This window comes from Ursus maritimus, unplaced genomic scaffold (assembly GCF_017311325.1).
Source record: "Ursus maritimus isolate PB19 unplaced genomic scaffold, ASM1731132v1 scaffold_4, whole genome shotgun sequence".
In the NCBI taxonomy this organism is placed as follows: domain Eukaryota; kingdom Metazoa; phylum Chordata; class Mammalia; order Carnivora; family Ursidae; genus Ursus; species Ursus maritimus.
The window spans coordinates 69,270,023-69,282,488 of NW_024426552.1; the positions used below are offsets into that span (position 1 = coordinate 69,270,023).

Consider the following 12,466-nt stretch of genomic DNA (forward strand, 5'->3'; position numbering starts at 1 on the left):
TTTATATATATTTATATATATATATATTTTATTATAACAAAATAGGCAGTTACTGTGGGTAAAATATTCATTAAAATCTGATCCCTAAGAATACATTTAAAGTTTTAGACTATGAATTGGACTCCTTTTCCATTGCCATAATGATTACTACATCACCACTATAATGTCTCTTCTGTCTGTATTTATGTCTATGAAATTTTCTCAGCCTTATGTGTAAAAAGGTGAGATCCCCTAGCACCTAAACATGGCCTCAATTCAGAAAATGTGATCATTATGTATGAACGACTTTTGTAAAACACTATAAATAGTGCTGCACAAGTAGATTAAAAACATTTATAACACTGCTATTCCTAGCAAATGTATTGAGAAAAAACCCTCAAACAATAAAAGACATGAAGAACTCTTATGAAAAATGAATATCCTTTGTGAAACCATGAAGTTAATGCAGACATTAATTTTGAAATTAAAAAACATATTTTCCTTATTTGTCTATAATGAAATATTTGCTTTGATAACACAAGTCAATTGAGAAAAGGACTTGAGAGTTAGTATATTGGCCAAACCATGCTATTAAAGTTAAGCGTGCACTGTTGCTCAAAGTTTACTAAATCACTGATTAACACCACTTTTCTTTCATTTATACTGAAATTTGAAAAGAATGTATATAAAGCTTTTCTGAAAATCTCTTAAAGTTACTTTCCCTTAAACATTAAGGAATTTTACCACAATTTCCCAGTCTCCCCAAATCCTTAATAGCTGGTCAGGCCATTCCATCTTCAGTTCTGAAAAATGGCCACAAACCAATAGTGACATAAAATAATACAGATGCTACAACTTGAAGGAGACCCTAGATGTCAAAACTAAGCACAACTGCAGACCATGATGAGTGGGATATGATTCAACGTGGAAGGAGCATTGTAGACAGACTCCAAAAGGAAAGGGCAAAGAAGTGTCAGAGAAAATAAGATTGTGGAAAAGAGAAACAGAGAAACATCAGTCCTCATAACTTTTCTTTAGCTGGAACCCAGATGAAAGGACCAGACTGTTCTTCTATGATCTGCTTCACTTGGTTATAAATGTCTTCCAGCGTATCTCCCTGTACAATAGCTGTAATAATAGAAGCAAAATTAGAAACCTCCATTAATTGTCTCCCTTTACCATAACAATTATTGGTGAAATACAAGCTAAATCTTAGAACTAGTTAATCATCCAGCAAGAGACCATTTACATATTGTTTGCTTAGTAATAGCTGCTCATTTCATTAATTTTCCTACTTGAAAAATATAAGGATTCTTATTTTAAATATGGATCAAAAAGTGAGATTTGGTGATTTTTACTTAGTTTTGTGTATTTGGTAGGTACACTGAAGTACTTAGAAGCAAAAGGGCATCTGCCTGCAACTTACTCTTAAATGTTTCAGAAAAAAATGAAATGTGGTAAAACGTTAACATTTAGAAAATATGGGTGAGAAATGTATGAGAATTGCTGGTACTTTTCTTGTGAATATTCTGTAAGTCTGAAATTATTAAAAAAAAAAAAAAGAAAACAGCACATGGGTTACAACACCATGGCATTTGACGTAGTGTGACCACCTGAAGAATAATTTAAAGGAAAAATGAATGAGAGATTGTTTGGGAATTGCTACCCACTCTTTTTTTTTTTTTTTTTTAAACAAACAATATCTTAAAATGGATCGAAATTTATAAAGCATAAGATCAGAAGTCATTTTCACAGAAGAAATCAAGTTTGAATCTATTCTTCTCCAGTTTAGTATGTCTTACTGAACCACTTAAGAAACACTTTTAGGATTCCTCATCACCACTACTTAGGTTAGATAAATTATTCTGAAAACCACAGTATTAATAACATAGTATTAATACATAGTATTGACCATAGTGATTAATTACTGGTAGATGTGGGCATAGTTCAAAGTTCAGTGGGTCAGTTCATATGGCTCCAAATCAAAATTCTGTCAGGGCACTGACACTCATGATGCCAACCTGTGAAATGTTCAGTAAATTCTTGTTCCAGTTTCATGGCTCTCTCAAATGTCTTTCTGGCTTGTTCTTCTGTTAGACGCTTATTCATTTCCCTATGCAAATAAATTTAGAAATTAACTATCAGTACGTTTTAAAAAATGACAAAAGAGACACATAAAACATAAAATCACGAAAAGTTGAGCTCTGTTGAGAATACGTCATTAAAAATTAGATTCAGTCACTAAATACATCAAGCTTTATGCTTGGACTGACAGAGGGTTTCAACAGATTTTTGCATTGGCTCAAGGCAAAAACCCCCTAAGCATTAATTTGATGTTTTTCACTTTGATGAAAATTTCAAATTAGATATAGCTTAGAGGTCTACCTACCAGTATATGGATAACAAAGATAACACCATAACATATCAAACAACATCATGAGAAGGCAATCAGCAAAATATAGTCTGGGGAGAACTCTGTAGAAGAATGACGTGGTTTCTTTAACAAATAAATTGGCAAAAAAAAAAAAAAGATATGGAGGGATATTCTACAGATTAAAACAATTAACCAATTGTCACAAATAGATCTTATTGGGAACCTGATTTAAGCAAATAAATTGAAAAAAATATGCAAAACTGATGAGACAATCAGGAAAATTTGCACTATCTGATATAAAAAATCATTTTAAGTGCGACATCAGATGTTTTCTAATAACATAATTCTTATCTTTCAAATATATACTGAAATATATGGATGAAATCATATAATGTCTGGGGTTTGTTTCAAAATAATCTGGTGTGGATGGGTAGGGGGCAGGGGTGATAGATGAAACAAGATGGGTCATAGCTGATAATTATTGCTGCAGCTGGATGATGGGTATATGAGAGTCTGTTTCCAACTTAAAGGGAAAGCTTCCAATATTTCTTCATTAAATATGACATTTGCTGGACAGCACTGGAGGAGATAATGCTAAGTGAAATAAGTCAAGCAGAGAAAGACAACTATCATATGATTTCTCTCATCTATGGAACATGAGAACTAGGATGATCAGTAGGGGAAGAAAGGGATAAAGAAAGGGGGGGGTAATCAGAAGGGGGAATGAAACATGAGAGACTATGGACTATGAGAAACAAACTGAGGACTTCAGAGGGGAGGGGGTGGGGGAATGGGATAGGCTGGTGATGGGTAGTAAGGAGGGCACGTATTGCATGGTGCACTGGGTGTTATACACAACTAATGAATCATCGAGCCTTACATCGGAAACCGGGGATGTACTGTATGGTGACTAACATAATATAATTAAAAAATCATTAAAAAACAAAAAAAAAATAAAAATAAAAAAAAAAATAAAATAAAAAAAAATATGACATTTGCTTTGATATTTTATAAGTGACCTCTATCAGATTAAGGAAATTCCCTCCTATTCATAGTTTGCAAAATGTTTTTTGTCATGGATGGATGTTTATTAAATGCTTTCTCTTCATTTATTAAAACGATCATATACTTTTACTCCTACAATCTCTTGATGTGGCACACTTACATGGATTTTAAAAGATTCATTAAAAATTGTGGAAAAAATGTATATAACATATAAGTTACTATTTTAACCATTTTTAAGTATACAGTTCACTGGCATTAATATCTTCATGCTGTTGTGCAACTATTACCACCATCCAACCCTACAACTGTTTTCGTTTTGTAGAACGAAAATTCTATTCCTATTAAGAATAGAACTCCCCGTTGTCATCTCTCCTCAGCCCCCGCTAACGACCATCATACTTTCTGTCTCTATGATTTTGACCACTCTGAGTACCTCAAAAAGGTGGAATCATACAGCATTTGTCTTTTTGTGACTGGTTCATTCCACTGAGCATAATGCCTGCAAGGATCATCAATGAACAAACTGCAGAATTTCCTTGCTTTGTATGTATGTATCATATTTTGCTTATCCATGCATTCCACTGATGGACACTTAGGTTTCTTCCACATTTTAGTTACTGGGAATAATGCTACCATAAACATGAATGTACAAGTATCTCTTCAGAACAGCAGCATATACCTAGAAGTGGAATTGCTGGATCATATATTAACTCTATGCATCTTTTCATGTGCTTATTGGCTGTATCTTCTTTGGAGAAATGTCTATTCAAGTCCTTTTCCCATTTTTGAATTGAGTTGTCTTCTTGTTGTTTTAGGGGTTCTCTAAATATTCTGCATATGAATCCCTTATTAGATATATGACTTGCAAATACTTTCTCCCATTCTGTAGATTGCCTTTTTACTCTGTAGACAGTGTCTTTTGATATACAAAATTTTATTATTTTTAAAGATTTTAAGTAATCTCTACACCCAATGGGGGCTTCAACTCAGAACCCCGAGATCAAAAGTCACAGGCTCCACCAACTGAGTCACTCAGGGGCCCCTGCTATACAAAACTTTAAAATATGGGGCTCCTGGGTGGCTCAGTCAGTTAAGCATCTGCCTTCATCTCAGGTCATGATCCCACGGTCGGGGGATCAAGTACCACATCAGGCTCCCTGCTCAGCTGGGAGTCAGCTTCTCCCTCTTCCTGCTTGTGCTCTGTCTCTCAAATAAATAATTGAAATCTTAAAAAAAATATTCATGGAATTTTTGTTGCTGTTACCTCTGTCTTTGATGTCATATCCAAAAAACCAATACCAAATCCAATGTTGTAAAGCTTTTGTCCTATTTTCTTCTAAGACTTTTGTTGTCTTACATTTAGGTCCTTGATCCATTTTGTGTTAATTTCTGCATATGATGTTAAGTAAGGGTCCAACTTAATTCTTTTACATGTAGATATCCAGTTTTCCCAGCACCATTTGTTGAAATGACTGCCCTTTCCCCCACTGAATGGTTTTGTATCCTTGTTAAAAATAAAAAATCATATATGTAACAGTTTATTTCTGACCTCTCTATTCTACTCCATTGGTCTTTTAAATTTTTTTCATGAAAATGTACTGTTTAATCCCCATCCCCTATTTCCTCCATCCCACTACCCACCTCCCCTCTGATAACCATCAGTTTGTTCTCTGTAGTTAAGTCTGTTTCTTGGTTTGTCTCTTTTTCTTTTACTTGTTTGTTTCTTAAATTCCATATGAGTGAGATTATATGGTCTTTGTCTTTCTCTGACTGACTTATTTTGCTCAGCTCTATCCATGTTGTTGCAAATGAAGAGATTTTCTTTTTTACTGCTGAATTGTATATACATTCCATTGTATATACATGCCACCTCCTCTTTACCCATTCTTCTGTCAGTGGACACTTGGGCTGCTTCCATAGTTTGGTTACCGTAAATAATGCTGCAATAAATATAGGGGTGCATGTATCCCTCTGAGTTAGTGTTTTGTAAGATTTTATTTGTGAGAGAGAGAGAGTGAGCGAGCACACAAGCAGGGGGAGCTGCAGGAAGAGGGAGAAGCAGGCTCCTTGTTGAGCAAGCAGCCCGATGTGGGACTCGATCCCAGGACACTGGGATCATGACCTGAACCGAAGGCAGACGCTTAACTGACTGAGACACCCAGGTGTCCCTGAGTTAGTGTTTTCGTATTTTTGGATAAATACCCACGTAGCGGTGATTCCTGAATCATAGGGTAGTTCCGTTTTTAAATTTTTTGAGGAACCTCCAAACTGTTTTCAAAAATGGCTGTACCAATCTGCATTCCCACCAATAACGCATGATGGTTCCTTTCTCTCCATATCTCTGGCAACACCTGTCTTTTGTTTTAGCCATTCTGTCAGGTGTGAGATGATATCTCATTATAGTTTTGTATTCCACTGGTCTTATATATCTGTCTTTACGACAATACTACAGTTTTGGTTATTGTAGCTTTGTAGTGAATTATGAAATTAGGAACCCTGAGTCTTCCAGTTTTTTTTTTCTTTTAAAATATTGTTTTTGGCTATTTGGGGGTCCTCTGAGATTCCATATTCTGAGATTCCATATTCTAGTATTTCCAGTACTTGTGTTGAATAGAAGTGGTAAAAGCAGGTATCCTTGCCTTGTTCCTGATCTTAGAGAAACAGCCTTCAGTCTTTTACCATGGAGTATAATGTTTGCTCTGTGTTTTTCATATGTGGCTTTATCATACTGAAGTAGCTTCCTTCTATTCCTATTTTATTAAGTATTTTTAATCATGAAAGGGTGCTGTCAAATGCCTTTTTAAAAAAGGTAATCTCTATGTCCAATGTGGGGCTCAAACCCATGACCCTGAGATCAAGAGTCACATGCTCTACCGGACTGAGCCATTCAGGTGCCCCTGTAAAATGCTTTTTCTGCACTGAGATGATTTGTGTTTTTTCCTTCACTTTCCTTTATTTTGTTGATACAGTATATTATGTTGATTAATTTATATATGTCAAACCATCCTTGTATTCCAGGAATAAAACCACCTGGTCATGGTGTGTAATCCTCCTAATATGTTGGTGAGTTCTGTTAGAATTTTGTTGAGGATTTTTGCATCAATGTTCATAAGAGATACTGGTCTGTAGTTTTCTTGCAGTGTCTTTGTATGGCCTTTGTACGTTGGTAATGCTGGCCTCATAAAAGGAGTTAGGAAGTGTTTCCTTCTCTTCATTTTTTTTTGAAAAGTTTGAGAAGGACTGGCATTAGTTCTTTAAACGCTTGGTAAAATATACCGGTGAAACCACCAACTCCAAGGCTTTTCTTTGTTAGGAGGTTTTGATTACTGATTCAATCTCCTTAGTCATTATAGATCTATTAACATTTTCTCTTTCTTTTTGATTTAGTTTTGGTAGCTTTGTGTTTCTAGGAGCTTGTCCATCTATGTTATACAATTTTTTGGTGCACATTTGGTCATAGTACTCTTATAATCCTTTTTACTTCTGTAGAATCTGTAGTAATGTCCCCACTTTCATTTCAGATTTTAGTAATTTAAATCTCTTTTCTTAGTCCATCTAGCTAAAGGTTTGTCTTTTTTATTCCAAGAATCAGCTTTTGGTTTCATTGATTTTCTCTATCACTTTCTATTCTGTCTTTTGTTTGATCTCTGCTCTAATTTTTATTGTTTCCTTCCTTTTGTTACTTTTGGGTGTAGATTGTTGTTCTTTTTCTAGGGGTAGGGACTTGCAACAATGACAATGGCTACCTGCCTCTGTGTCTGCACCTCCACAACCAAAAGAAGCAATCAGCTGTTAGAGCACAGTTGTCTGAAATTTGGAGAACCAAACCTTATTGCCCACCTTGGCCCCCACAAACCGCTCAAGAAAGGCATGCATGGCTGCCTGCTATGGGCTGAAAGTGGGGAGATAAGTAACTGCTACCAGGCTAAATGCTGAAATTAACCAAAATTAACCACTCAAACCTTCCCCTAGAAGCTGCAAGCCTTCAACAGACTCCTGAGTTCCAAAGTAGTTACTTCTGACAGATTCTGTTAAGTCCAATTGTGTCTAGGTGGGGAAATGGACTCCTGGTGCTTCCTACTCTATCTTCTCTCTAGCTCTACCACTGATTAATTTTTAAATGTTTAACTACTCTTGCATTCTTGAATAAACCCAACTTGGTTATTTTATCTTGTTAAAAAAATTCTTGAACTCAATTTATTTGTATTAGGGTAAGGATTTTTGCATCTGTATTTGTGTTAAGATTGGCTTATCATTTTCATTTCCTACGAGGTCTTTCTTAGTCAGGTTTTGGTATTAAATTAATGTCCATAAAATTAGTTGAAGAATTTGTGTAAAATTTATATTACTCAGCTTTTGGTAGACTTCAGTAAATCCTGTTGGCCTAGTGTTTTATTTCTGGGAAGGTTTTTCATAGGAGAGTTAAGTTCTTTAATAGGAACAGGATTAGATTTTCTATTTCATTTTTTCCTTTTCTGTTTCTTAAGACTTTTCTAAAGTTTGGGGCTCCTGGGTGGCGCAGTCGTTAAGCGTCTGCCTTCGGCTCAGGGCGTGATCCCAGCATTCTGGGATCGAGCCCCGCATCAGGCTCCTCCGCTGGGGGCCTGCTTCTTCCTCTCCCACTCCCCCTGCCTGTGTTCCCTCTCTTGCTGGCTGTTTCTCTGTCAAATAAATAAAATCTTAAAAACAAAAAACAACCCCCCCCTTTTTTAAAGTATAACTTTCAAACATAGGAAAGGAATATTGTAAATATACAGCTGGATGAATTTTAACCAACTTAAACTTACTTGTGTACTATCTAGTACCTAGATCAAGTTCTAGAACATTATACCAGTACCCCAGAATCTGGGTGTGCTCATTCCAGTCACCTACTTACCTTTAAAGAGTAACCTCCATTTGACTTCTATATGCAATGATTATACTGGAATCATAGAATATGTATAAAGGAATCTAGACTATATATACTTTTAGGTCTGGATTTCTTTTTTACTCAAATTATGTTTGTGAGATTCTTCCATACTTTTGTGTGTAGTTGGAGACTGCTCATTCTCATTATTGTAGAATATTTCACAGTGTGAGTATGTCATAATTTATGTATTCCCTAATGGACATTTGGATAGTGTTTTTGGTTATTTAAGCAGTACTTCTGTCAGCAATATAGTACGTGTCTTTGGTGAACATATGTAAACATTTCTGTTGAGTACATATCTAGAAATGAGACTTCTGGATCTTTAGTTATGTGTATGTTCAGTTTTAGGAGATACTGTAAACAGTTTACCAGTGTGGATGTACCAATTTATATTCCCCTCAGTGCTATGAGTTTCAGTTGTTCCATGTCCTTGCTAACAATTGATATTTTCTTTTTCATTTTAGATATTTTTGGTGTGTGGGTGGTAGTATATGACATTAGGGTTTTTTTGTGTTTCTTGTGTTTTTTTAAGTAGGCTCCACATCCAAAGTGGGGCTTGAGGGATGCCTGGGTGGCTCAGTTGGTTAAGTGGCTGCTTTCAGCTCAGGTCATGATCCCAGGGTCCTAGAACTGAGTCCTGCACAGGGCTCCTTCCTCAGTGGGGAGCCTGCTTCTCCTTCTGCCTGCTGCTCCCCCTGCTTGAGCACTCTCTCTCTCTGACAAATAAATAAAATCTTATTTAAAAAACAAAAAACAAAGTGGGGCTTGAACTCATGACCCTGAGATCAAGTGTCATGTGCTCTACTGACTGAGCCAGCCAGGAGCCCCGACATTATAGTTTTAACTTGTGTTTCCATGTTTAATCGAGTGCCATCTCATATGTTTATTCACTATTTGGATATCTCCTTTCTTGAACTAAGTCCATTTTTCTATTGGGTTGCTTGTGTTAACCTTTTTAAGGTCTATCTGATGTGCGGTGATATCCCATTTTCATTCCTGATATTATTTATGCCTCCTGTATTTTCTTGATCTTTCTCACTAATGGTATACAGTATTTTTAAAGAAAACATTTTTTATTTTGTTGATCCTGTCTACCATATTTGTTTCCTCTTTCACTGTATTTCTACTTTCTTTGAGTTTCACTGACTGGTTTTTTTCTAATTTATAGACTGCTAAAATTTATTTGACTTCCTCCTACATTCTTTCCTAATATTTAGGGCTGTGGATTTTCCATCACCAAGCCTACTATAACCAAATTCATTTACTTGACAATTTCGTTACCATTTAGTTTAAAACATTTATTAACTTATGCTGTTATTTCTTCTTCTTCCCATCCAGAAGTAAAATGCTTAATTTCCAAATATATTGGAATTTTCTAGTGATCTTTTAATTATTGATTTCTATTTTAATTTCACCATGGTCAGAGAATATTTGTTTTCAATCACTGAAATTAGTGGTTTAGCATATAATCAGTTTTGATAATTGTTCTATGTGCATTTGAAATTAATGTGTAAATTTTGCAGATGTTGAATGCAGTGTTTTTTACATATGTTAATTAGGTGAAGTTTTTACTTTGTATTCTATATCCATACTGATTTTTTGTTTGTTTTCTTATTCTATTACTTCCTGACTGTTATGTTAAGTTCTCCCACTGTGATTCTGGAATTATTTTTTTCCTGTATAATTATCAATTATGCTTTACATATTTTGAGACTGTAGTAAGTACAAATGTATAAATACACCTTCCTGATGGAGTGAACCTTTCTTTCATTTTTATGAAATGTCCACTTTTATGTCTAGAAGTAATTTCTTGCCTTTAGATACACTTTGATAGCAATATAAACAAACTTACTTTTGGTTAATGTTTGTATGGTATATCTTTTTTCTAGACTCTCACCTTCAGCTTTTCTATAGCCTAATATTTAAGGTGTGTCTTATGAAAGCAACATATAGCTGATGCGTATCATAACACACTATTCTAAAATATGGCACTTTGGCATACTGAATATTTTAAGCTGAAGGAATTTGAAAAATGGCGGGTATATATTAAGAACTCTGACCTTCCCTGAGGCAGGTCCAAGATCCTCATGTGAGAGGTGGCATTGTTATACCTGGAGGAAACAAATATCCTCACCTCAGAAGATGGAGGGACACGGAGAAGAATTTGAACAAAAAGGCCTTGCTAAGTTTCCCGAGTTTGCTACTCTTAGCTTATGTTCTTTGGTACTATCGCATTTTCCCATGACTGTCCATTTGTCACCAAACCTATAAAAATGCTCAAGTTTAACTGATTTTTTGGGTCTTTATTTCCTTATAAATGCTCCCACGACACATGAAACTTGAATTAAATAAATCTCTATGTTAATCTGTCTTTTGTTACACAGGTCCACGTGAAAACCAAAGAGAGAGAAAAGAATTTTTTCCTCTCCTACAAAAGCAGCATCTAGTTTATTTTTTCTTCAACTATTCTGACAATCCTTGTCTTTTAATCAGACCACTTAGTCTAGCATTTAGTTAATGAAATATTTGGATTCATTTAAACCATCTTACTATCTGTATCCTTTTTGTTCCATCTGTTCTATGTTTCTATTTGCTTTCTTATCTTCTTGTAGTTTATATTTAAATTAGATTTTTGCCCTCTATTAGTAAGTAGTTATACATTATTTTATTCTTTCAGTGGTTACCCATAGCTACACTGCCTCCAGTCAGTAATTGCTAGCCACATGTCACTACTTAGACTTAAAATTCTAATACATGTTACCTTATACACTTTAGTATATTAATGTTGATAATGATGATAGCCAATATCACAGAATACTTATTTAATCCTCACAATAACCCTTGAATTGAGTATATGATTACTATCTCCATTTTACAGATAAGAGAACTGAGATGCAAGGAAGGTAAGTAAACTATCCCATCTAGTAAGTGACAGACTCTGTATTTGTACTTACACACTTGTGCCTTAGGCATTTACACTTACATGATATTTTCCATGGATTTGGGTTTAATAAAAATGGAGATTGGGTAAAGTTGTGCAATCTGTAATCTCTTTATGGCATTTCCAGATACATCGAGGATACAGTGTTTGCCCTAAAATAGAGGAAATAAAGAAGAAAAACAAGTGAACCAAGTATTTTCAATTATATCAAAGGTACATTTCCTATAGGTACAAAATCTGGATTATGATATGTTTGGATCCTGTTCACTTTAAGCAAACTTGTCATTTCTGTTAGCAAATTTCAGAGGGGAAATGAAGACAATGAATAATGACTATGAATAATTAATTTCCATTTTCAAATATTACATTTAAAAAGGAATGAAAATACAGTTCCCTTACTCCTAGCTTTCATAGACCAGTCTCAAAATGGCAACCAATATGGGGCTTTTAACTTTTATTTTGCCAAGAAAAACCACCACCCCAAGCTACCATCTTACCATAACTATCATTCCATAAAAGAATATACAATCAACAAGAAGGTAAAAAACCTTTTTAAATGAAGGAGAATCTTTAAAATGGAATAAATTTAAATTTATAAAACCTCATTATTACTAATCTATTTCTCATTTTATTGGGGACTAGCAAAAACTTTATCACAAACTGGCAATTGGGAACCCCGCTTCTGGATTTAAGACATTTTTTCTGACATGCTTAAATTTACTTACAAAGGCCATTTGGATTTTTAACTTTATGAAAAGTGTTTCCATGTTAAATAGGGTAGTAATCATAACTTATCAAATAGATTTTATTATAACATATTTTAAATCAGGTACTGCCTCATAATGCTTTTTAAAAAAATTTATTTTAGAGAGCGAGAGCACGTGAGCCCAGGGGGAGGGGCAGAGGGAGAGAGAGAATCCTCAAGCAGACTCCCCACTCAGTGCAGAGCCTGATGCAGGGATCGATCTCCGGACCCTGAGATCATGACCTGAGCCAAAATCAAGAGTTGACTGCTTAACCAGCTGAGCCACCCAGGTGCCCCTCATAATGCATTTTGTAATCCAAGGGCTTAAGTATACTTCAATGAACAAGTTCAATTTAGTAGGAATATTTATTTATTTATTATTATTTTAGAGAGAGAGAGCGAGAGCAAGGGGTGAGAGGAAGATGGAGAGAGAATCTCAAGCAGACTCAACCCTGAGCGTGGAGCCCAAAGCAGGACTTAATCTCACAACCCTGGGATCATGACTTGAGTTGA

At 35.1% G+C, this 12,466-nt stretch overlaps 1 protein-coding gene across 8 annotated transcripts in view; it reads right to left on the reverse strand.

Annotated features, from left to right (window-relative positions):
- DLG1 (discs large MAGUK scaffold protein 1) overlaps positions 1-12,466 on the reverse strand; it is a 272,209-nt gene continuing 259,743 nt past the window's right edge. For all 8 annotated transcript variants that reach the window (XM_040621402.1, XM_008708348.2, XM_008708351.2 and 5 more), the window contains 3 exons: positions 11,251-11,360; positions 2,001-2,092; positions 1-1,107 (listed from right to left, as the gene is read on the reverse strand). In XM_040621402.1, the coding sequence (XP_040477336.1) occupies positions 1,001-1,107; positions 2,001-2,092; positions 11,251-11,360 (309 nt within the window). In that variant the 3' untranslated portion in view covers positions 1-1,000. The remainder of the gene's footprint in view (positions 1,108-2,000; positions 2,093-11,250; positions 11,361-12,466) is intronic.